At 41.8% G+C, this 21,762-nt stretch overlaps 1 protein-coding gene across 1 annotated transcript in view; it reads right to left on the bottom strand.

Moving 5' to 3' along the window:
- Positions 1-21,762, bottom strand: part of LOC138261987 (metalloreductase STEAP4-like) — a 230,968-nt gene that overhangs the window by 51,487 nt on the left and 157,719 nt on the right. The window contains exon 2 of the mRNA XM_069211599.1: positions 18,315-18,772. Within this exon, the coding sequence (XP_069067700.1) occupies positions 18,315-18,770 (456 nt within the window). The 5' untranslated portion in view covers positions 18,771-18,772. The remainder of the gene's footprint in view (positions 1-18,314; positions 18,773-21,762) is intronic.

Below are 21,762 nucleotides of genomic sequence, written 5' to 3'. Positions count from 1 at the left end.
GTAGGGTAGTAAGAGGAGGCCGGACTTTCTGTAGGCGGCTGGGTTTGTCCATGTCAGGTGCTGTACTTCCACACCATAGGATACGAGTTTCCTTGACATTACGAGAGGACATTAGAATATGGGAGATCTTTTTGAAAAATTTCAATGGGGTACCAATGTCTTTTGGTGAGGCGGACACTGTTTGGCAGATCCAAATTTTTTCTGATGCGGCGGGAGCGTCGGGTTTTGGTTTATACTGGGATGGGAGGTGGTGTGCGGAAACATGGCCGGCTCCTTGGTTGCAACAGGGGAGAAGCATCGCGTTTCTGGAGTTTTTTCCCTTATTAGTGGCACTGGCAGTATGGGGACAGGAGTTAGCCAACAGGACAGTGATCTTTCAGGTAGACAACATGACGGTGGTAGATTTGGTCAAAAGGCAGAGAGCAAGGGATCTTAGAGTTTTGCGCTTGTTGCAGCAGTTCATGCTTTTATATTTATCCTTGAATGTTATTTTCAAAGCTGCGCATATACCGGGGGTTCACAACGAGATTGCAGATTCCCTATCTCATTCACAGTGGTGGCGTTTTCGCAAATTGGCACCTGGAGCGGAACGGAACAAGACTGTGGTCCCGGCAGACATTTGGGAATGGGGGGCATGATGATCACGGGGCTGGTGGAGATGTCATTAGCGGTATCTATGAGACGAAATTACAGACTTGCATAGTTGGAGTTTCAATCTTTTGAGCCTTTTGGGGGCAACTTTTGGGTGCCAGGCTTGCGAACGCTTGAAGCGCGGACCAGACGTTTCGTGCTTTTTCTGATTAGGGAGGGTTTATCTCCAGCTACAATTGGGGGAAAACTGGCAGGTGTTTCTTTCTACGGGAAACTCTTTTTCGGGTATGACCCAGCGAACAGTGATTTACTGGGTAAAATGTTGAAGGGCTGGAGCAGGTTTAGGGCCAGTGGGGATAAACCAGCAAGAGAACCCATTACGTTTGAAATATTGTTGGAGATTGTACAGGTGTTACCAGTTTGTTGTACAGATGAGTACGAGGTGTGTTTATTCCGTTTGTGTATGTTGTGGATGTTCTTTGGAGCTTTTCGAGTGTCCGAGCTGCTGGGGTTGGGGAAAGAAATTGGGGTAATGAGGAAGGAGGTGTGCATGTATAGGGACAGGTTGGGGATATGGCTCAGGCAGTCAAAAACGGATCAGCTGGGCAAGGGCAAGTGGATATGGCTGGAAAAAGGGGGTGTTGAAGTGGCTTGTCCGGTAACAGAATGGGTCAGTTTTAAGGCCAGGTGGCAGGGGGCAGGCGACTCAGGGGTTTTTATGCATGCATCAGGGAAAAAGCTGACTAGTTATCAGCTGTTGCAAGTTATGAGAATGGCACTTGGAAGGATAGGGCGGCGCGCAGGGGATTATGGAACACATTCATTCAGGATTGGGGCAGCGACTGCGGCAGCACATTTCGGATGGGACTGGGCGAAGATCAGGTCCATAGGGAGATGGAAGTCTAGGTGCTGCGAGCGGTATGTTAGGTCCTGATGAGAACAAAGTTGGTGGGGGAGGTTTTAGCCCACCAATACAGTTTTTACAATGTTTTTTCTTTGCAGGATGCGTGGCTGGGCCGCAGTCGGACAAGATGACGACATGGTTGGTCGGCCATTCGTTCGTGCATTGGGCAGCAAAATTTGCGGAGAAGCAAATTTACGGCAGATCATTGGGACTGCCCAGCAGACACCATGAAGTGCGTTGGTGGGGCAAGAGTGGTATGAGGTGGGGGAGCCTGCTCCGATTTATCACGGGTAGTTTGCCGCAGTGGGGATGCCCAGACCTTTTATTGATTCATCTTGGGGAAAATGATTTAGTGAAGCTATCGGGGCTCACTTTGATACAACTCATGCAGAGAGATTTGGAACTGTTGAAACAAAAACTATGCGGGACATGCCTGGTATGGACGGAATTCGTGCCAAGAAGGGCATGGAGAGGGGCACTCAATCACAGAGCCATTGAGCAGGCTCGAAAAAAGCTGAACAGAGCCATGAGAGTCTTTTGCTGGACCCATGGGATCAAGGTGTTAAGACACGGGGACATAAAGGAGCAGGAGAAGGTTATGTTTCGAGATGACGGGGTTCATTTGTCGCAGATAGGAAATGCGTACTACCTAACTGAGCTAAGGTTTATGTTAGAAAGTGTATGGGGAGTAAATTTGTGGATTAGAGAATAAAAAAAAATTTAAAAAGGGGGAAAAAGAGAAAATATACTAGGACACGTTTTGAAACGGAAAAAGGTTTGTTTTTCCTTGCGGTGGGGCAGCAAAACGCCTCATGGGTTTCGCTGGGTGGCAGGAGATGGGGGAGGGTGGACAGCCAGATGCGAGCTTGTCCACCCTTCCAGGGGGAAAAACAAGGAGGTGAAGGATCAGAGCGGGGGAGGGTAGGCTTAAAGCAAGGAAGGCAGGGGAGGAATAGGGGAGCGTATACAGTAGGAGAATTGAAGGGAGCTATCTGAGGAGAGAAGGAAGGCAAAAGGATGTTGTAAAAGTTAAGGTCTGGTTTAAAAGGATGATATACAGTTAAATGTTAAATGATGGTTGTGTTTTAAACCCTGTCCTAAAATAAATGACCTTTTACACCAAAAAAGAGTGTCACTGTATGTATGTCCCGAGGAATATTCCACAGTAGAAACATATCGCGAAAAGCACAAGTGGCGCGAGCAACATTAGCTTGAATTCTGGACCTTTGTGCTATTCCCGGAAGCTTACTGTAAAATTATGTGATATGCTATAATGCCATTATTTCGGTAATTTTGCATTAATCGCATAATGTGAATTTCCCAAAATTACGCAAATTACACCGGTGTAATGTACACTTCAACTGGGCCTAATTTTAAGATGTCCACTTACAGGACTGACCCAAGCCTCTGAGATTCCATAAACTTTCCCCTTGTTGCTCTCATAAAATGAAGTTTATAATATGTGACCAACGCTTGCTAATTCGCTTCATTTCTTTGTGTGGTGGTCAGTGCTGTTATGCAGCATCAACATTCAGTGTTAACATATTGTTTGTATTTGTTTCATTGCCAATTGAAACAAAATATGAACATTTATTTTTGCATTGATCGTTGTTCAAATACATGGAGTAAAATACACCCTTAAAACATGCATTATGGTGCTAAAGAGAACTTTCTGTTGTTTTGTCCATCTCTTTTTGAGGTGGTCAAAGCTGTTTACAGAAGGGAAATGTAATGTTCACATTTTATCTGCAATACAAACAGACATTTCCACTGCCGCAAAACGATCCTGACCTTGGACTAAAGCTCGATATTTGCACTTTTGTACAAATAATCAACTACACAGTCTCTAGGCCTTTCCCTTTAATGCCTATGTGTGAGAAATGGGGTTATTGGTTGAGAGTAGAAGCCCTACTCAAGCAGCAACCACAAACCTTGTGAGGGTGAGGCACAAGCAAACCCCAAATTAACCTGCGCTCAACCCTCTAGTAGCTTGGCTCAGAGGAGTCAGACAACTTAAAGCCACCCTGCAAAGCATTTATGTAGCACCTCAAACAGTAATAAAGTGAAAAATAGCACATGAAAAACCCCACACCAATTTAGAAAAATGGAGCAAACTTTAATAAACAAATCAAGACCAAAACAACAAAAATCCAATTAGTAGAACCAGAGAAAGGCAATTTTAAAGATTTAAGTGAAAATAGCGCCAAAATGTCAAAATCACCACTTGCGGCTATCCGGTCTTGTGAGATTGGAACAAAGTCACAAGTTATGGCTGACCATGATAGATCACGGGTCAAATACAGGTACCAGTTCAGTCCCGCTGAAAAATTACCCTCTCGGTCCAGCGCAAAGAGTCCTGTCGCAATGGAGGGAGGCTCTAGAAGCAGGGGTGCATTACTGAGGGTCATCTATGTGGCATTTCTAAAATAGTAATATTAAATCCAACTTCACCAGTCAGCAGGATTTTGTATTACCATTCTGGCCATACTAAAGACCTTCCTACTCCCTTCAGATCAGAAGCTGCCACTTCAACAATGTGTGCGGGCAGCCCCAATGTTAGCCTATGAAGAGAGCAGGCCTCACAGTAGTGTAGAAACAAATTTAGGAATTTTACACTACCAGGACATGTAAAATATACAGGTAAATGTCCTGCCTTTTTCCCACACAGCACCCTGCTCTAGGGGTTACCTAGGGCACACATTCGAGGTGACTTATGTGTAGAAAAAGGGGAGCTTGAGGCTTGGCAAGTACTTTTAAATGCCAAGTCGATGTGGCAGAGAAACTGCACACACAGGCCTTGCAATGGCAGGCCTGCGACAAGGTAAAGGGGCTACTTGAGTGGGTGGCACAACCAGTGCTGCAGGCCCACTAGTAGCATTTAATCTACCGGCCCTAGGCACATACAGTGCACATTACTAGGGACTTATAAGTATATTAAATAGTCCAATTGGGTATGATCCAAAGTTACCATGTTTAAAGGGAGAGAGCATATGCACTTTAGTAGTGGTTAGCAGTGGTAAAGTGCAGAGAGTCTAAGAGCCAGCAAAAATAGAGTCCAAAAAGTGGAGGGAGGCAGGCAAAAAGTTAGGGGTGACCACCCTAAGGCATGTCAGGTCTAACATTCCCCGTGAGCAGTCCATGCTGCAGTGCGAAGGGTCAGATTGTCTGAACCTCGTGCTGGAGGGCAGTGCGAGCAACAAGGTTTTGACACCAACGGTCCTGTCTGCATTTGTGAAGAGCCCAAAAACTTCAATTCAGCTCCACTGAGGCAACACTAATCATCCAGGACCTCAGGGGCAGCACTTGCGGGTCAGTGGCGTATTCCAGCTGGATCAGGGTGCTGGTTCAGGTGGTAGAGAGCCTGTTATGTCCCTGTGGCTATGAACAGGAAGAAAGCAGACTAGCCCTTGGAGTCACTCTGGTAGTCCTGGGTTCCAGTGCAGATCCAATCCCTCTAACTGAGGCAGGACGGCAGCAGTGCAGAAGGACAGAAATCCAGCAAGTCAATAGTCCAGCAGGGCAGCATTCCAACAGAGTGGCAGTCCTTTCAGCAGCACAGTAGTCTTTCTTCCTGGCAGAGTCTCCACAGGTCCAGAAGAGTTGGAGTCTGAGGTCCAATATTTATATCAGGCACCATCTTTGAAGTGGGAGAAGCTATCAGATGTTGAACACAGGATAATTTAGGGTTTACTTGTGTCTCACCCTGACAAGAATTGTCACTGCTGGTCAAGTAGGGTTTCACCCTCCTCAACCAGTAACACCATTAACACTAATTATGAGTCTGGCAGTCACTAGACTGCCAGACTTAAGGTGGCGGTCAGGACCTCCGCTGGTGTGGTGGTCTGACTACCACATTACGACCCTGATGGCCAGTTCACCAGGCTCTGCCGTCTCCACCAGGATCGGTGATCACAATGGATGACGGCGGATGCAGGTCACCCTGCTGATTATGACCTGGTTCTCCACCAGCCTTTTCATGGCAGTTTCACTGCCACGAAAAGGCTGACAGAGAACAGGTGTGGGGCCACAGGGTGGCCCCCGCACTGCCCATGCCCATGGGCAGTGCAGGGGTCCCTCTGCCTAGTACCCTTGCAAAGCACTCTGTCTGGTCTGCAGCAAGTGTGCATTATGAGGATGCAGGTGGCCTCTGTGGGTGGCAGCATTGATGTCAGCTCGATAACGAGCCAGCAACAATGCTGACGCCACTCTCCCACTGGGCTGATGGGTGGCAACCTCCCCATCGAAAGTTCGGCAGATGGGTCTTTCTGTCCGCCAAACTCAAAATGAGGCCCTAAGTATAAGGAGTGCCACCATCCTACAGTGCTATACTGTTTTTAGACCAGTAGGTATCTGCAAAACCTTATTTAACATAATCAATGTTTCGAAAATGTACGATAGGATGTACAGAAAGTGAATGGGCTTTGGCTCAGCCCTCTTTCACAAGATTTCCATTGTTTTCTGTCACTGTTAGAAATGGGGTTTCTGGTTGGCTAGGGTATGCACCTCAGCCAGGCAGAACTTACCCACTCTAGCCAGGACAAGGGAGTGATTGTAGGACGAAACAACAAATTAAAAAACAACTACTGCCTTAACAACGAGGTCGGAACACCGACCTCGTTGCTACTACTAATGATTTTACCACGAATGCCTTAACAACGATATTTCGTTGTAAAGGCATTCCTGATAAAATCATTAGCAATAGGCACCATTCACCCTACATCCCTTACCCCACCCCCACAACCCCACCCCAAAACCTAAAACTCCCTGACCCCCCACCCACTCCCCAAAACCAAAAACGCCCTACCCCCCAACCCCACCCTAAAACCTAAAACCCCCTGACCCCCACCCACTCCCCAAAACCAAAAACGCCCCACCCCCCCAACCCCACCCCAAAACCTAAAACCCCCTGACCCCCCACCCACTCCCCAAAACCAAAAACGCCCCACCCCCCCAACCCCACCCCAAAACCTAAAACCCCCTGACGAGGGGGGCCAAAGCCAGCAAAAACAATTTAGGGCAGGAGGGGGGCACCACGCACCCCTTCCAGTTTAATGACAGGCCCCTCTCAGGACCAGTGACCTCTGGGGGCCCCCCCGGGCCTCCACTGGCCTTTCCACCAAGCTCAGGGGGGGCACAATAATGGCCATTTTACCTAACAACAGAAAAGGAGCATCCTGCTCCTAAAGCAGAGGCCAGGGGGAAGGGGCCACTCCCCGCGCCTTCCCCTGGTCCTGCCGTGAATCCACAAGAAGATCAGACCCCTCCTGGGGCCCGAGCAGACACTCGCCTGCACCCGATGCGGTGCGCAAGTGTTCTTCCAGCTTCCCGGGCTGCTGCAGTGATCTTATTTAAAGAGGCACAATGCAGCAAGGAGCCTACAAGCTCCCAAGGCTCCATAAGCGTGCTGCAATCAGCGCTATGGCAGCCGCAACCACGGAAAAGCACCCCTCGTGAAGAAATGGATGCAGGGGTCAGGGGCCACAGCACCCTGCCCCTGGGGAGCAGAATCTTAAGACAAGGTCCTCAGGTGGAGGGCCCAGCTACAGGCCAGCACAAGGGAAAGGCAGCAAGTGGCAAGTCCTTCACAGTGACCAGGCAGGTCACAGGTCAGCACAGCAGCAGCAGTCCATGGCGGTTCGTGGTGAGTCCTTTCAGCCTTTGGTGCCCAGTTCCAAAATGATTCCAAGAGTCTCCAAATTGTGGGGAAAATTCCCCTGTACTTATAGTCAGTTCTTACAGTGTTTTACAATGGTAGGGAGAGGAGGTTCCAGCCAGTTACAACTGGTTCTGGGAGTGCCCCCTCACTCCTTTCAGCACAGGCTCCAAACATCAGTTGGGGGTTAACAACCTTATTGTGTGAGGCCAGGGCACAGTCTTTACAAATGCAGGTGTGCCCGCCTCTCCCTTCTCTCAGCCCAGGAAGACAATTCAGTATGCAAATGCACCTCTGTGACACCTCCACCCTCCCTGTGTACAGGCTGTCTGAAAAGTATGCACAAAGCCCCAACTGCCACTCTGCCCAGACGTGGATTGGAGTCAAGCTGCAAAGCACCGGAGTCATAAGCACAGATAAATGCGCACTTTCTAGAAGTGGCATTTCTGGGATAGTAATAAAAAATACACCCACACCAGTAAGCAGCATTTATTATCACCATCACAACCATACCAAACACGCCTACGCTACCCCTCATAAATCAGACAATCCCCCTTACACATAAGGCAGTGCATTTCTAATGCAATCCTATGAGAAGGCAGCACTCACAGCAGTGAGACACCAAGTTAGGCTGTTTGTCACTACTAGGACAGGCCATGCAATATGGCACATGTCCTGCCTTTCTACATACATGGCACCCTGTCCATAGGGCTAGCTACGGCGTACCTTAGGGGTGACTTACATGTAGTAAAAGGGGAGTTCTGGGCCTGGCAAGTAAATTTAGATGCCAGGTCCCTGTGGCAGAAAACTGTGCACACAGGCCCTGCGCTAGCAGGCCTGAGACAGGTTTGAAAGTCTACTTCAGTGGGTGGCGCAAGCAGCGCTGCAGGCCCACTAGTAGTATTTAATTTACAGGCCCTGGGTATACAGATACCACTGTACAAGGGACTTATAGGTAAATTAAATATGCCAATTAGGTATAAGCCAATCATACCAACTTTAGATGGGAGAGCACCTGCACTTTAGCACCGGTCAGCAGTGATAAAGTGCTCAGAGTCCTAGAGCCAACAGTGAGAGGTCAGAAAAAACCAGGAGGAAGGAGGCAAAAAGACTGGGGATGACCCTGCGTAAGGCAAAAAGTCCAACAGTCACTTAAATGAGCTGTCCAACAAGCCATGTCTTTTTGAGGATAACTACCTTGTTCCATTTGTGTTCCTGTTAGGTTTTGGCAATAGGGCATCAAGGAGTCCTTTTCTGGACTACAGTTACCACATATAGCTATATTTGAGACCCAATGTGTGTTCTTTGATGTGTATACTTTGTAAGACAATAACATTTTAATCGCTGATTTTTTTGCAAGTGGGTGCTGTTTATATTTTTTCACCTATCACAAAGATACAATGCAGCTCGATAATGAACACTTATTTGCTTGATGACACTTTTTCACAAAGAATTGAGGTGTGAACATAGACTTTCTTAAAGATACAGCAAACCTACTGGCTTTTTTGTCAAGAGTATCTACTCTACAATAGGTTTCAGTGTATATCTTTTAAATTTACCACTTACACCATAAACCTTACATTGGACTCCTTTTCATACACTCTCCTTTAAGGGTACTACTTAACTGAGCTAATGCATTCCGTTTAGAATACTCCCAGCTTTAATATTGTTGTAACTCAATATGCTCCTGTTTATTGGGCAATTTTGGGAAATACTTTTGCCCTCAATGCAGTCCCTACTACTATAGTACTGTCCTGACGTTTTGTCAGGCAAATAAGCAACTTTTATAAGAGTGTTATTTACCAAAGTATAATAGGTTAATGTTACTGAATACAGTTATGAGGATTAGAAATAGATTAGAATGTAATGTATCCGTTTGGGTGAATATTGGACTGTTACTTTTATAGTGTATTCAATTTGAGAGCCAGGCAACCTTCATCTCTATGTTTTTTTTAGTAGTTCGTTGTGAAGGTGGTCTGTAAAAATGAATTCTCTTCTGTACCTAGTGGTTAAATGGAGCTATTTAGAAACAAATTAATGTTTGTTTTCATCTATGTTGTTGATTGTGGCAATAAACTTGACACCTGCTAATGACTGACACATGCTTCATATTGCATTTATTTCTAGGTTTTATTGATTTTATTGAGGATTTGCCTTTCTTAGGATTTTTAGGACTATATAGGATTTTACAGTGATATATTTAATTGAACAGAGTTTTGTATATTGTACTTTGATGGTTGTTGGATCACCAAAAAAAAGTATCTCTGACTGACTGACTGACACATACTTCAATCTGGTGCTTAATCAAAGCTGCTCTAGAAACAGATGCACTTTACACTGAATTCTCTATAACATGCTTCTGCAAAGTGATGAAGCTATCTGAAATCATTGATGACAACTTCTGTTACTAGGTAGCCCTTTCTTTGCAAAATTAGTTCTATTTAACAAGCATTTACATTATGCCAGAAGTACGTTTCTCTCATGGACCTGTTTTTGGTTAAAAAAAAAACAGTGATAGGTGAAAAGCACAAACTAACCTGTGCCATTAGTAGTTACAGTTTTTTCTAAGACTATCAAGATTAAAATATGGAACAGTCAAGGTTAGTATACATACGTATACATAGGTAAGATTAGAATTACAATTCTTAACTTCACGTCTACTTACCTTGACAATATTGATTGTCAAGGTGAGTAGATGTTATGTTATGCCATAATATGCCCGATTTCCTGTGAATTACTAGAAAAAATATTATCTATTCTTAGTAGGGCAAGAAAGTCTAGCACTTCACCCATTCAAAAGCTGTAGCAGTTAAAGGGAAATCAATTAAGTCCTAGGATCTGTTTGACCTGTGGTTGGAAAATATAATTATTCTGCCCAGCTATCTCTCTCAACTCTTCCTTCATTAGAGGTTGCAATTAGACATTGGCATCTTCGGATCCCTCTTCTCTTCACAAGCAGCCATTTTGAGTTGGACACAGGGTTCCAACATCGTAATCCACTCTCCGATGCTCAGGCAGCCTGGGGCAAGCATGACATGTGCATGCTGCGCAGCCCATTTTCAGTAGGCCCTTCTGCCAGGCTATAACAGGGCTAGGTCACTCTCCTTCGGTTCTCCTCTAACAGGACCTCAGAATTAAGTATTCACCATCTCCATTCTGACCTTATTTTGTATACCCCTTTATTCCGCTTTTCATTGAGCCCCTACTCAAGGATTTGTACCCCTTGCCTTATATCCGATGTTCTAAAGAACTGCTGCTGCCTGTATCTTTGTATATAGAATATTGGAGTTGATGCTGAGGTGAAGGAGATTGTTGCTCAACTGAATTACAGAGAGTCGGAGTTAGGAGCCGAGGAGAGAAGGAGTGGAAGCCAGGTAGTGCAATTTTGATGCCAAAGATGCTGGGGATGCCTGCATACAGGTAACCCCTGGTTAAACATTACATTTAGAGTTCTTCCCAGGGCATCTCTAAAGCTTAATCTAACCAAACCATAAATTGTATTACAGTCCCTGCTTCAGTGAGGGCTTCAGACTGAGAGGTGGGCCTGAGTGAACCGATGGACTGTGAGGATTCCATTCCTTTGCAGGATTGAAGTAATAGGGGTTTTCCCATTTTGAGCTATGACAGATGAATATCACGTAGAGTCAAGAGAAAGTGAAAGGAGGTGTGGGGGGTGTTTTGGAGTTCCCACACAAAACATTCAGCGAACAATTGTTTCCTCTAAATAGGCAGTTCAGTCACAATCAAGTATTCACTGAAGTCAAATGGGAAGAAATTATAACACACTGGAGTTTTAATTCTCACATTGAATTAATGATGTAAATTTGGTAGTACGTGGTTAGGCAATAACAGTGTAATACAAGTGACGTTTAATTTCAATAAGGACTTGTTTTAATTTTACTTTTTGTTATATCAATAATGTAAGCTGTACATCCTTATCCCTAATCTTGATTGGAACATTCTGACTCCCCTCTTCTTTCTCGAATAGTATATTCTATATGGAGTTTGATTTGAATGTTGAGGTTTTGAGTTCAGTTTGTGTGTGAGAAGAGCTGGTGACAGAATAAAGAAGATGCTACCTTTTCTACATCTTGTTTTCGTCCTTATTTATAATTATAATACTGGTTATGAGTTTGGGCTGTGTTAAGGTGCAGCATCTGTCATCCCCCTCTCTGCTTCTCTTTATTACTTCAAGGCACGCATCATCAGTAAAAAATTGTCTCTACAGCATTTAATTCAAGGAGAGAAAAAACGTTAGTTGACTGTTTAGTAAAGTTGTGACTAACCTCCTTCCATCTTTATATCTCTCTGTTTATGGGACCCTATGTCTGCATGGTCAGATCACCAGGAGGAGGTGTCAGTACTGCATATTTTGAGCAGAGCTGACATCCTGTATTCTTCTGTGGACCAGTAACTCTGTGGGCAATCTTCTGAGCAGGTGGAAATTGTACTTGCAGTCCCAGTGTGCCTGCAACCCTATGGCAACGTGACATCTCATATTCTTTTGTGGACCAGCAGCTCTGAGGCTGCTCTTCTGAGTGAGTGGAGATTGCTTTCTGCATTCTTCTGTGTGCCAGCATCCCTACAGCCACTCTTCCGGGCAGATACTCCGAAGCTTCACACAGCAACTTGAGCATCACACTGAAACCTTAGTGAAGCTGAAATTCAATGTGTCTTGCAGGTGATGTTGTGCAGAAAGGTTGCAGAAAAGGTTCAAACAGAACGATATCTTCCATTACTAATTACTAGTTTTACAGTGACAGACACACCAATGCAAATTCTGAACAGCGTGTCATCATAAGTTAAAAACAGCTCCTCGGTGACACACACACACGTTTTCTAATCCAGTGTGTTATTGGAGACTCAACTTTTAGGTGATGCACACACCTATTTACAAGTATTGTCAGTGTGTTATCAATATTTGATTACATTTCCAGACGTTGCGGTGACAGACACACCAGATGCTTCCATGGTTATGTTTTTCTGATGCCATTTTACAGAAATCTCCAGGTACAGTTTTGAAAGCCATAAGGATTACACTATAATTAACAAGAGTCTTTTATAATTTAAGCTAAAACTCAGTTATAATTAAGTGGAATGTGTTTCTTCAAGATGTACCTTTAAAAAGGCATTATTTGTATTAAGATTTGCAGTGATCTTCCGTGGACCGGCATAGTATGTACACAATATTTAATGTGATTCTTTTAGAAATGTAGATGATATGCAAAAACATATACAAGGTATGTTTTGTTTCTGAACACTTACAAGGGTTGAGTATATGTTGGAAAGTGTGAAGTACAATGAAAATATAACATAGTTGACTAGTCAAGACATTCACTTGATTCACAAAAAGCAGCTGTAATGTTTAACAATATAGCTGCTAGGAGCATGAATCAACAGCTCTCTTTTTTAAATGAGTCTGGGAATCTGATATACATTGGAAGGACTGGGTAAAACTATTTGAATCATATCTTATAGTGACTGGGGGAGAAAGATTTAGCGCAGTGCGCAAACAACACATACTACCACATAATTTAGGTGCATATGGATGTAAAATTTATGAGACATTACCAGAGGATGTTGGAGAAGGTGATATGGAAGAAATGGATGCTTATAAGATAACATTTTGTAAACTTGAAGCGCATTTTGGAGACAAAGTAAATTTTGCCTTAGAACGGTACAAATCTTTTAATAGAGTTCAAGGGAAACAAGAAAGTGTCACTAATTACATTACAGCATTGAGAATCTTAACACGCTTGTGTGATTTTGAAACGAAACAGATTTATTAATAAGAGACCAATTAGTAAGATGCACTAATAACACTTGCATACAAGAGAAGCTACTGGCTAAAAATTCATTTTTAATAGAAGCTATGGAAATTGCACAATCTATAGAACAAACAGCAAATTGCATAAAATAAACAAAAACACCTACTCAATTGGTTGCTAGTATTCAAGAAGTGAGATCAGAAAATGATCAAGGAAGACAATAAGTTGAAATGTTTTTGTTGTGGTAGTAGCAACTATTTAGCAAGTAATCCACAATGCCAAGCTAAAAACTCTGCTTGCAGGAAGTGTAATAGAGAGGGCATTTTACAAGGGTGTGCGGAGAAGGAGAAAATAATCAAATAAAATGTATTAAAAATATTGAACCTGAAGAAAGAAAATATGTATTCCAAGTGAATGATAAGGAAAATAAATCTATAGTGAGATATCCAAAGTGCAATGTTTATTTAGATGGTAATCCAGTATGAATGTTACAAATGTATGTAACTTTTAAAAATAGATTCACAATTGGAAAATTATTTTTAGAAGAACATGGATTTAATCTCTTAGGATAGCAGCATCAGAATTAGCTATGAATAATCTTAGATCCCCCCAAAAAAAGAACAAGAACTCCTCATGGATCATACCATAGGTAACAAAGACATTTGTAGTGAATTTCCTGATTTATTTACAGATAATTTAGGACTGCTACATGACTGCCAACATAAAATTAAATTGAAAGCTGGAGCTATACCCATAGTACACAGACCACGTACTGTTATCAACTCACTCAAGGAGCCTATAGAAAAGGAATTAAATAAATTATATGAATTGGGGATTATTCAGCCAATAGAATCCTCAGAGTGGTTAGCTGCTGTAGTAATTGTGTCCAAAGCTAACAGTGAAGGAATCAGGGTGTGTGTAGACCTGTACAGCTTAAAAGAGAATATTTGGGTTGAAAGACACCCATTCCTTGCAAATATGATATGCTAAGTACTGTGGGAGAGGCAAAATATTTCAGTGTTATATATTTATCGATGGCAAACCACCAAATAGATCTAAACCCTGAGTCCAGGCACCTAACAGCTCTCATAACCTGTGTGGGAGCATACAAGTTTACATGGATGCCTTTCGGGCTTGCAGCGGTGCCCAAACTTTACTTAAGTTATTTAAAAGATTGATGGAAGCAGGTCTCATGTTGAAGAGAAGTAAATGCCAAATACACGTTGGATCTGTTTGAGTCTCACAATTTCAAAAGAAGGTTTCAGGTCTAAAACTGACTTAATCCAAGCAGTAAAAGAAGCTCCATACCCCAAAAACAAAGATGAATTAAAATCCTTTATGGGTTTAATTCAATACATGTATAAATATGTAAAAAATCCTCTCTGAAAAAAGTGATGATTTACATGAACTATTAAAAAAATAAAGAATGTGTCTGAGAAGTGAAGCACAAAGACAATCTAAAAAATAAAAGAAGCAATAATCCATTCTCCTACCTTAAACCCCTTTAATCCCAATTTGAAAACCATTCTTATGACAGATGCCAGTAATAAGGGTTTGGGAGCAACACTATAACAGAATAGTAAAGATGGTACAAAATTATCCATTTTGCTTCAAGATGTTTATCCCAGGCAGAAAGTAGTTATTCTGTAATTGAAAGAGAAGCCATGGCTTGTTATTGGGCTGTGAAATATTTAAAATTATATTTGTTGTGTGTGAATTTTAATATACACACAGATCACAAACATCTACGTACATGTTTTCCATCAAAGGAGCTGAACACAGTACACCATGTATTGCAAAATGGATATAAGGATTAGAAAACTACTGCTTCAAAGTATAATGTGTACCGAGAAAGGAAAACAAAATTGCAGACTTCCTTTCAAGAGTCCATGTAATTCAGGAAGTCCAAGAGAAACAACTAGACAGTCCTATTTTTGCAATAACCATACCATCCTTGTCTCAAGATGAATGGAGTGAGTGCATGAGCAATTATACATTGGGAAGTTGGACACAAATCCAATATCCAAAGTGGGAAAATATTCTGTAACAATAAAATTGTTCCACCTGAAGAATTGAAAGAGAAAATTGTTGACCTGGCACATGATGGACTAAGGTAGGAGTATAACAAAAAATAAATTAAGAAAAACATTTTGGTTTCCCAGGATGGACACCACTGTGAACAGAAAGTTAATAAATGTATTAGATATGCTAAAAGCAACAAGAGCAAACTCACACACAAAACACCATTGTCTACTATTGAAATACCATCTGAGCACTGGAAGAAGTTGGCAATAGACATAATAGGGCCCATAGAGGGAATTGGAGCGCGTAAAAAATTATGTTTGTTTTAATAGATTATTACTCATATTGGATAATTACAAAATTATTATATAGTACCCCTACTGCCAACCTCATTGAATTCCTGAAAGATGCCTTTTATACTGAAGGAATACCATCCACATTAATTACAGATACTGGTGTAAAGTTTACATCCATGGAAATTAAGGATTTTATGCAATCTTTTACTATCAAACATGGGAGAACAGCCATGTAATGACCCAAGCTGATGGTTTGTGGAACGGGTGAATCATGTGATTGAAGAACACACATAGTTATCTACTTTGAATGGTCTAGAGCAGAGGTCTTTAATCTGGGGGTCGCGACCCCCAGGGGGGCCATGGAGACATGGGCAGAGGGTTGCATTCCCCCAGCCTCACTTCCTCCCATCATTAAAATGCCTCAGCTGAACTTTGATTTACTGAGTCTCCTCTGGTGTGAAACAAAGCCACACAGACAGCTAAAAATGCTTTTATGCCAGGGCACCTGCTTTCTGAATGAAATGCAAATGTGTGCTAGTTGCTCTACAAATGTAAAGAATGCTTTGGAGCAAGTTCCTGGCTTTAAATGATTGAGTCACTCAAAGCTTTATTGTGACAAACATTTATTTTTATGTGCGGTAGTGCAGAGTTAACAACTGTGTGATTTTAATTGTAATCTTATTTACATAGAGCTTAATTCACCTGTAGATGCTGAAGGGACAGCTATTAAATATGACATTCTTTATGCTCAGGTATTACTTAAATCTACATTTTGGAAGCACCCTTTTTATTTTAAACCTTTTTGGAGTGTCTTATCCTATACTGTGTGTAATGCAAAAATAAAATAATGCCTTACATATTCACAGTGCTTTCTGTCACAGGTTATGACCCTGTGGCACTAACAATACACAAGTCACTATTCTGCACTGCATCAACAAAGATTTAATTCAGTTGCTTTCGGGTTACACACAGACGTCTGCAGTGCACTAACTAATAGAGGTTTCATAATGCACTATAGTGCATCTCCCAATTAGTAACAACTTTCTTTTATTTATTTTTTATTTAAGCTCATTGTTATTTTATACACAGCTACCTGATGGTGAAAGACTTAAAAAAAGCTTACAGAATATTTTGAGGCTTATTTATAAGAGGCTTGCACCATCAGAGCATCACTAATTTGACACTCCGGCGGCACAAGCCTCTCAATCATATCTATGAGGCGACACAAAGCCACTTTGAATAGCTTTGAATGACCTCATAGATATCGAGTAAGGGAAAGCAGCCCAAGCCTCTGCGTTGCCTTACTTTGCGTCAAGGAGGCATTCCATGGACGTTGTGGTGGATGTTCCCACGCAACACCCATGGATTGTGACGCTGCCCTAGATTTACAAAATCACGCAAACTGGAAAAGCACCAAAACCGTACGCCTCCCCAGAGAAGGTGTAATGGGGAAAAAAAAACATTTCTCCTTGTTTTTTCCTCTTTCCATGTGTGTTGCTATCTGACGCACATATAGAAAGACGAAAATGCCTCTCTGGATTATTTTTGTGCACGAAGGCACCCCTTCCTGCACAATAACTATTCCGCCTTCGTTGGTGCTAGGCAGCAATTGGTGCACCAGCGCAGGGGGAAAGGACAGGAATGCACTGTATTTCATAAATACAGTCCATTCCTGCCCTTTTATATTGACGTAGGGCAGTGTAGCAAGAAGACTTGTGGCACTGCCCTATGCCAATTCCTAATAATTTAGGACCATTGTTTTTAGCCACACCTTTGACCATGCTTCCACACACACACCGTTGGTTTGCTAAACACTTTTAAATATTGTTTCTTCACCGTAAAAATTATTTGCTGTGGGAATTGGGGATGTATATGATTGTCGATGATGAGGATCACCGGGTTCTAGAAATTTTTGTCAGAAGGGGGTCCTTACACCAAAAACATTTTGAGAGGGGGTCCCGGCATCAAGTTTGAAGACCTTTGGTCTAGAGGTAGAAAAATCTCTGCGTGATTGGATATCGTCTTACCACACACCGCCTAATCCCATTACAGGAATATCCCCTTTTGTCTCAATCAAAGGTAGAGAACCTAGCATCAAAATGAATCTCTTTTGTTCGGGAGAGGGTATGCAAGTAAATGTAAATTCCAACAAAGCTCATAAGAAAGTTCACCAACATCAATTAAAATAAAAAGAGTGAAATGATAACAAACATATTTGCTGGTCATCATGGATGGTTGCTGTTAGTGTGAAGAGATGGCCTTAATTGAGTTTTTACTGGTAGTTGTTACAGGCTGCAGAGTTTTGATGTGAACAGGCCCATACAGGGTTGCGAGAAGCCCAAACTTCAGGGTTTTCACTTTTTCTTTTAGGAGGCTCTCTCACTGATAGTAGCCAAGGGTCCAGGACATGGGATGGTACCTCTTGGGGATCAGGAATCCTTGTAGTTTGTGTCTAAATCCTAATTCAGGGCTGAGTACAAATTCAATTTTATCCCCCTGTCTAACAACCAACATTTGAAAGTGTTATCTTCAATTATAGTGTCCTAAAGCTGAAGCTACATTCTTTACAGAGATTGTTAGTTTTAAGAGTTTCTGATGTGTCAATGCAAGGGTGCAAAAAGAGCATCTTTAAAAATCATATATTTTAGTGTGAACAGCAGTTAAAACGTCTGGAGAGAAACATTTTTGGACAACAGTTCTTTAAAATGTAGTAGTTCTACTACTGTCTCAGAGAGTAACTGGTTTTGAATGTTATTAATTAACATGATTTGTATTAAACCAAAATAACTATTTATAAATTCAAAACCTGTTGGCATTATTTGAGTGTTGCTGGGATTTCTGGTCCCAGCAGAAAGAAAATGCACAAATGTAATGACAAGTACACGAAATGTCAAAAAAGGTGCATTACATACCCTTGACACGATATCTAAAATGGAACAAAAGCTGAACCTAAATTAGATTTATAATCTATTCATGATGAAGCTGAGTTTAGGATATAACTCTCACTGAGTCAAGCATTTTAAACGTAGGTCAGAGTTAGATCTATATTTTACCAATATAAACCATAAGAAATACATTACCTGCTTACTTGCATCCAAAGTGCCCGATTGCAAAGCCCATGCTGAGACTGTATTAAATGCTTTTACAACCTTAGCACCTGGCACCAATTGAGCAAGATATTCCGCATTGGATTCTGGGTACTGGTTCAATTTGAGGTTGTTGCTCACGTCTACGAGAACCCTTTCTACCAGGACGTCTGTTAAATCATTTAGAAATGAATAATGTTCTCTGTGAACAGCGAGGAAGACAATAGGTGACCTTTTGGCAGCTTCTCTGTGGGTCAGCACCTCGGCTCCTTTGGGAAGCAGGCCGGATGCCTGGGGGTCTCGACTCCCAAAGACAACAGCATAACCACACTGCAGCATTTTAAATGCCAGAGATCTCCCAAAATCCCCCGTTCCGAAAATGCACACTGTGTCACGTTTTCCTGAAGATACTTCACAGAGAGGGATTAGATTTGATGAATGCTTCTCCATAGCTGAAATAAAAGAACAGAATAATATATTATATCTTGTAAAGCAGACAATATTCACCAGACACTCTAAGATTCATTACTTTCATTCTTGATGCTAATTATTATTCGAATAGTTTGAATTCAGTGAGGAGGAGTGACCTCCTTCACTATTTCCTGTAATCGCTAGAATATGCAATAAAGTCCATTCCAGGAAGCCAATAAATATTGTACAAACTTTCATAACAAATTATTCAATTGTAGTTTAATGCCTTGTACATAGTTACCAGCATCCTTAAATACAATGCTGTTATAGGTGATCATCGTACAGCAGCCATAGACAAGTGAAGTAAGTAAAGGAAACTCTTTTTTTGTGAAACCGCATATATGACATAACTCACATTACACCATTAACACCTTAATTTTTTAAACCTTTTATTTCATCCATATCTCTAACAGATAGGCGTACATTCCACTGTGCTCGGTAAGAATGTACATTTTGTTGCTCTGTACAATAAATAACTTAATAGAAAGCAACAGTAGTAAATGTGGATACTTGTTGAAAAGGACAATCTGGCATTTGGGTACAAAAATACATTTGCTAAAAGTGTTAGGATAGTATGTGGTTATGAAAAATATAGCAGCATATTTAAGAGCCCCTAAATCCATCTACTGACACATTAGTGTCAATGTTTCGTTAGGTGACCAAAATACGCGTGCCATATTTACAAAATGGCGCAATGCGTGCATTGTGCCACTTTGTAAACCCTTATGCCACGTTATGCCTGCCCCAAACATAATGCATGCAGAAGGGGCGTTCCCCGTTAAGGGGGCTGAAAAAATGACGCAAGAAAATCAAACAGATTTCTTTACTCCATTTTTTTAGCACTTTTAACACCTGCTCAAAGCAGACGTAAGAAGGGGACAAACCATTATTTATTATGGGCCCCAATGTACTCTGCAGGAGTAGCAGCAAAACTTTGGTGCTACTCCTGCAGAGTACATAAATTTTAAATACAGCGCACACATGGTGGCGGTAGGGGGACGGTAAAGGGTGCAAGTGTGTGCAGCACCACTTTTCTTAAATATGCTCCATAATTTTTAGAAAATGTCCCCTTTCAGAACATGCCCTTTCACATATTATTAGTCAATGACTACATTAAATTTGATTACATCACCCTAAATTCAAACTACTCCCACTTTCACTTTGCATCCACGTTCACCTTGCGTCCCCTTTAATCACTGCTCTATAATTTCCTCTTTCCACTTAAAAAATACACTTACCGTTAGAAAACCTCTACAGATCAGGGAGCAGCAGTACATCCCATAGCTCCTAAATGGCAAGATTATCAATCTAAATGATTCACAGACACTGCACCCTCTTCTCTTTTTATATTGCAAGGCGCAGGGATACCATAGTTTTGCACTTATGGCAACCTTCTGTTTACAGTACTTTAGGGAGGATGTGAAGACCACTTCACCATCCACTTCACCAATGAAGTAATATTTTTCCTTCTCAGCCTACTTATAATCTCCTCTCCCTCAATGGAAATCTGTGTATATGGCATGAATTCATGTAGTTGTGCGCAGTGTTCCATACTCACTTTAGACTGAGTTTGCACTTTAAAAGGAATCATGAACCCAAGCACGCTTGAAATACTTTTTTTGTAAAAAATGAAAAACTAGTATTTGACAGAAAATGACAAGTTGGTGACGGATGCCAAATGACAGTTGTTGCTTTGGTTATTTGTAAATTACGTGGAGCCATTTCATTCACTACTGCTGCCTGCGGTTTGAGTTTATAAGGCTGACGAATCGTAAGCAATTTGTCTGTTAGCTAAACCCGTCTAATATGGCTAACCCGAGCAAAAACGTTGTTTTCTAAGTCGGTGGATATTAAGATCTGTGTGATCCTTTTGTTCCCATCCTGCCCTTCCCTAGACTCAGACAGGCACAGAATGGGAAAATGAAAGAATGTCAAAGGCATAGGTGAAGGAAAAGACATAAATTAAAAATAATACACATACAGACTATTTGAACTAACTTTGAAAATAATTGTGTTTTAGGCAATTATTTAGGAGTATTCTGCAAAGATTTATTTTCAGCAGATAATACAGCCTGTTTTAGCAACACATCTTAGGTTGGAATTAGCCCTGGGTGGAATTTCAGTTATGCCAGAGTATTCTGAGTAATTTCATTACTCTTTGATGTGGAATTACTGGTAACAAAGCAAATGCTCCTAGTTGTGTAATTAGGGGAAAAATCCTACCATAAGGGAAGATTGAGCAAGCTCAAGCAGCAGCTCACCATCTCTGTTCTGCTGCATATACTGCTGTTTCTTAGCATAAAATGATCCACATGTCCATTTTGAACCTGAGGTTGCATTTTGCACTAAGAAAATAGCACTAAATGCCAGGAGTAAGTTGAGGGAAAAAACCGACCCAAGAGCACATTTAGCGAGCATGAGATGCTGCTTGTATTCACTATTCATGTTCTGTTGCCTTAAGTGTTATTCCTTAGGGGAAAATACATCCTGGTGTCAAGTTTGGACACGAGGGGGTATTCTTGCACTATGAAGGTGTGCTAAATGCAGAATTACTCTTGTCACTTAACATCTCGTAATCTTGCAGAATTCGTAGGTAATTCCATGTGATTACACTGGAATTACCCAAGTAACAACAATCTCTAGTTTGAACTTGTGTGCATCAGTGCTTAATTTGCACATAAAAACGTGCCATTGCCAAAAGCTCTCCTTTGAAACATGTGGCTGCTGCAATTAAATGTGCAAGCACAGAATACTGAGGCAACATAATCCTAAAGCCATCTCAGGCCTCTTTAATCCATTTACAGCCACGCCTTGCTCCTTCATCTCACTCTTGCAGCTTTCTGCTTTTTCCCTTTGTGATGTTATTCCATCTTTCTTTTTTTCTGTCTTTCCCATATGTGTCTTTTGCTCCCAGTAAATGCTTTATGCAGAAAAGTGCTGGCCCTCAAAAACAAGTGCTGGTGCCCCCCAC

This window comes from Pleurodeles waltl, chromosome 10 (genome assembly GCF_031143425.1).
Source record: "Pleurodeles waltl isolate 20211129_DDA chromosome 10, aPleWal1.hap1.20221129, whole genome shotgun sequence".
NCBI classification, from domain to species: Eukaryota; Metazoa; Chordata; class Amphibia; order Caudata; family Salamandridae; genus Pleurodeles; species Pleurodeles waltl.
The sequence above is the reverse complement of the archived record's forward strand: the minus strand, read 5'-3'. Positions and strand labels throughout refer to the sequence as shown.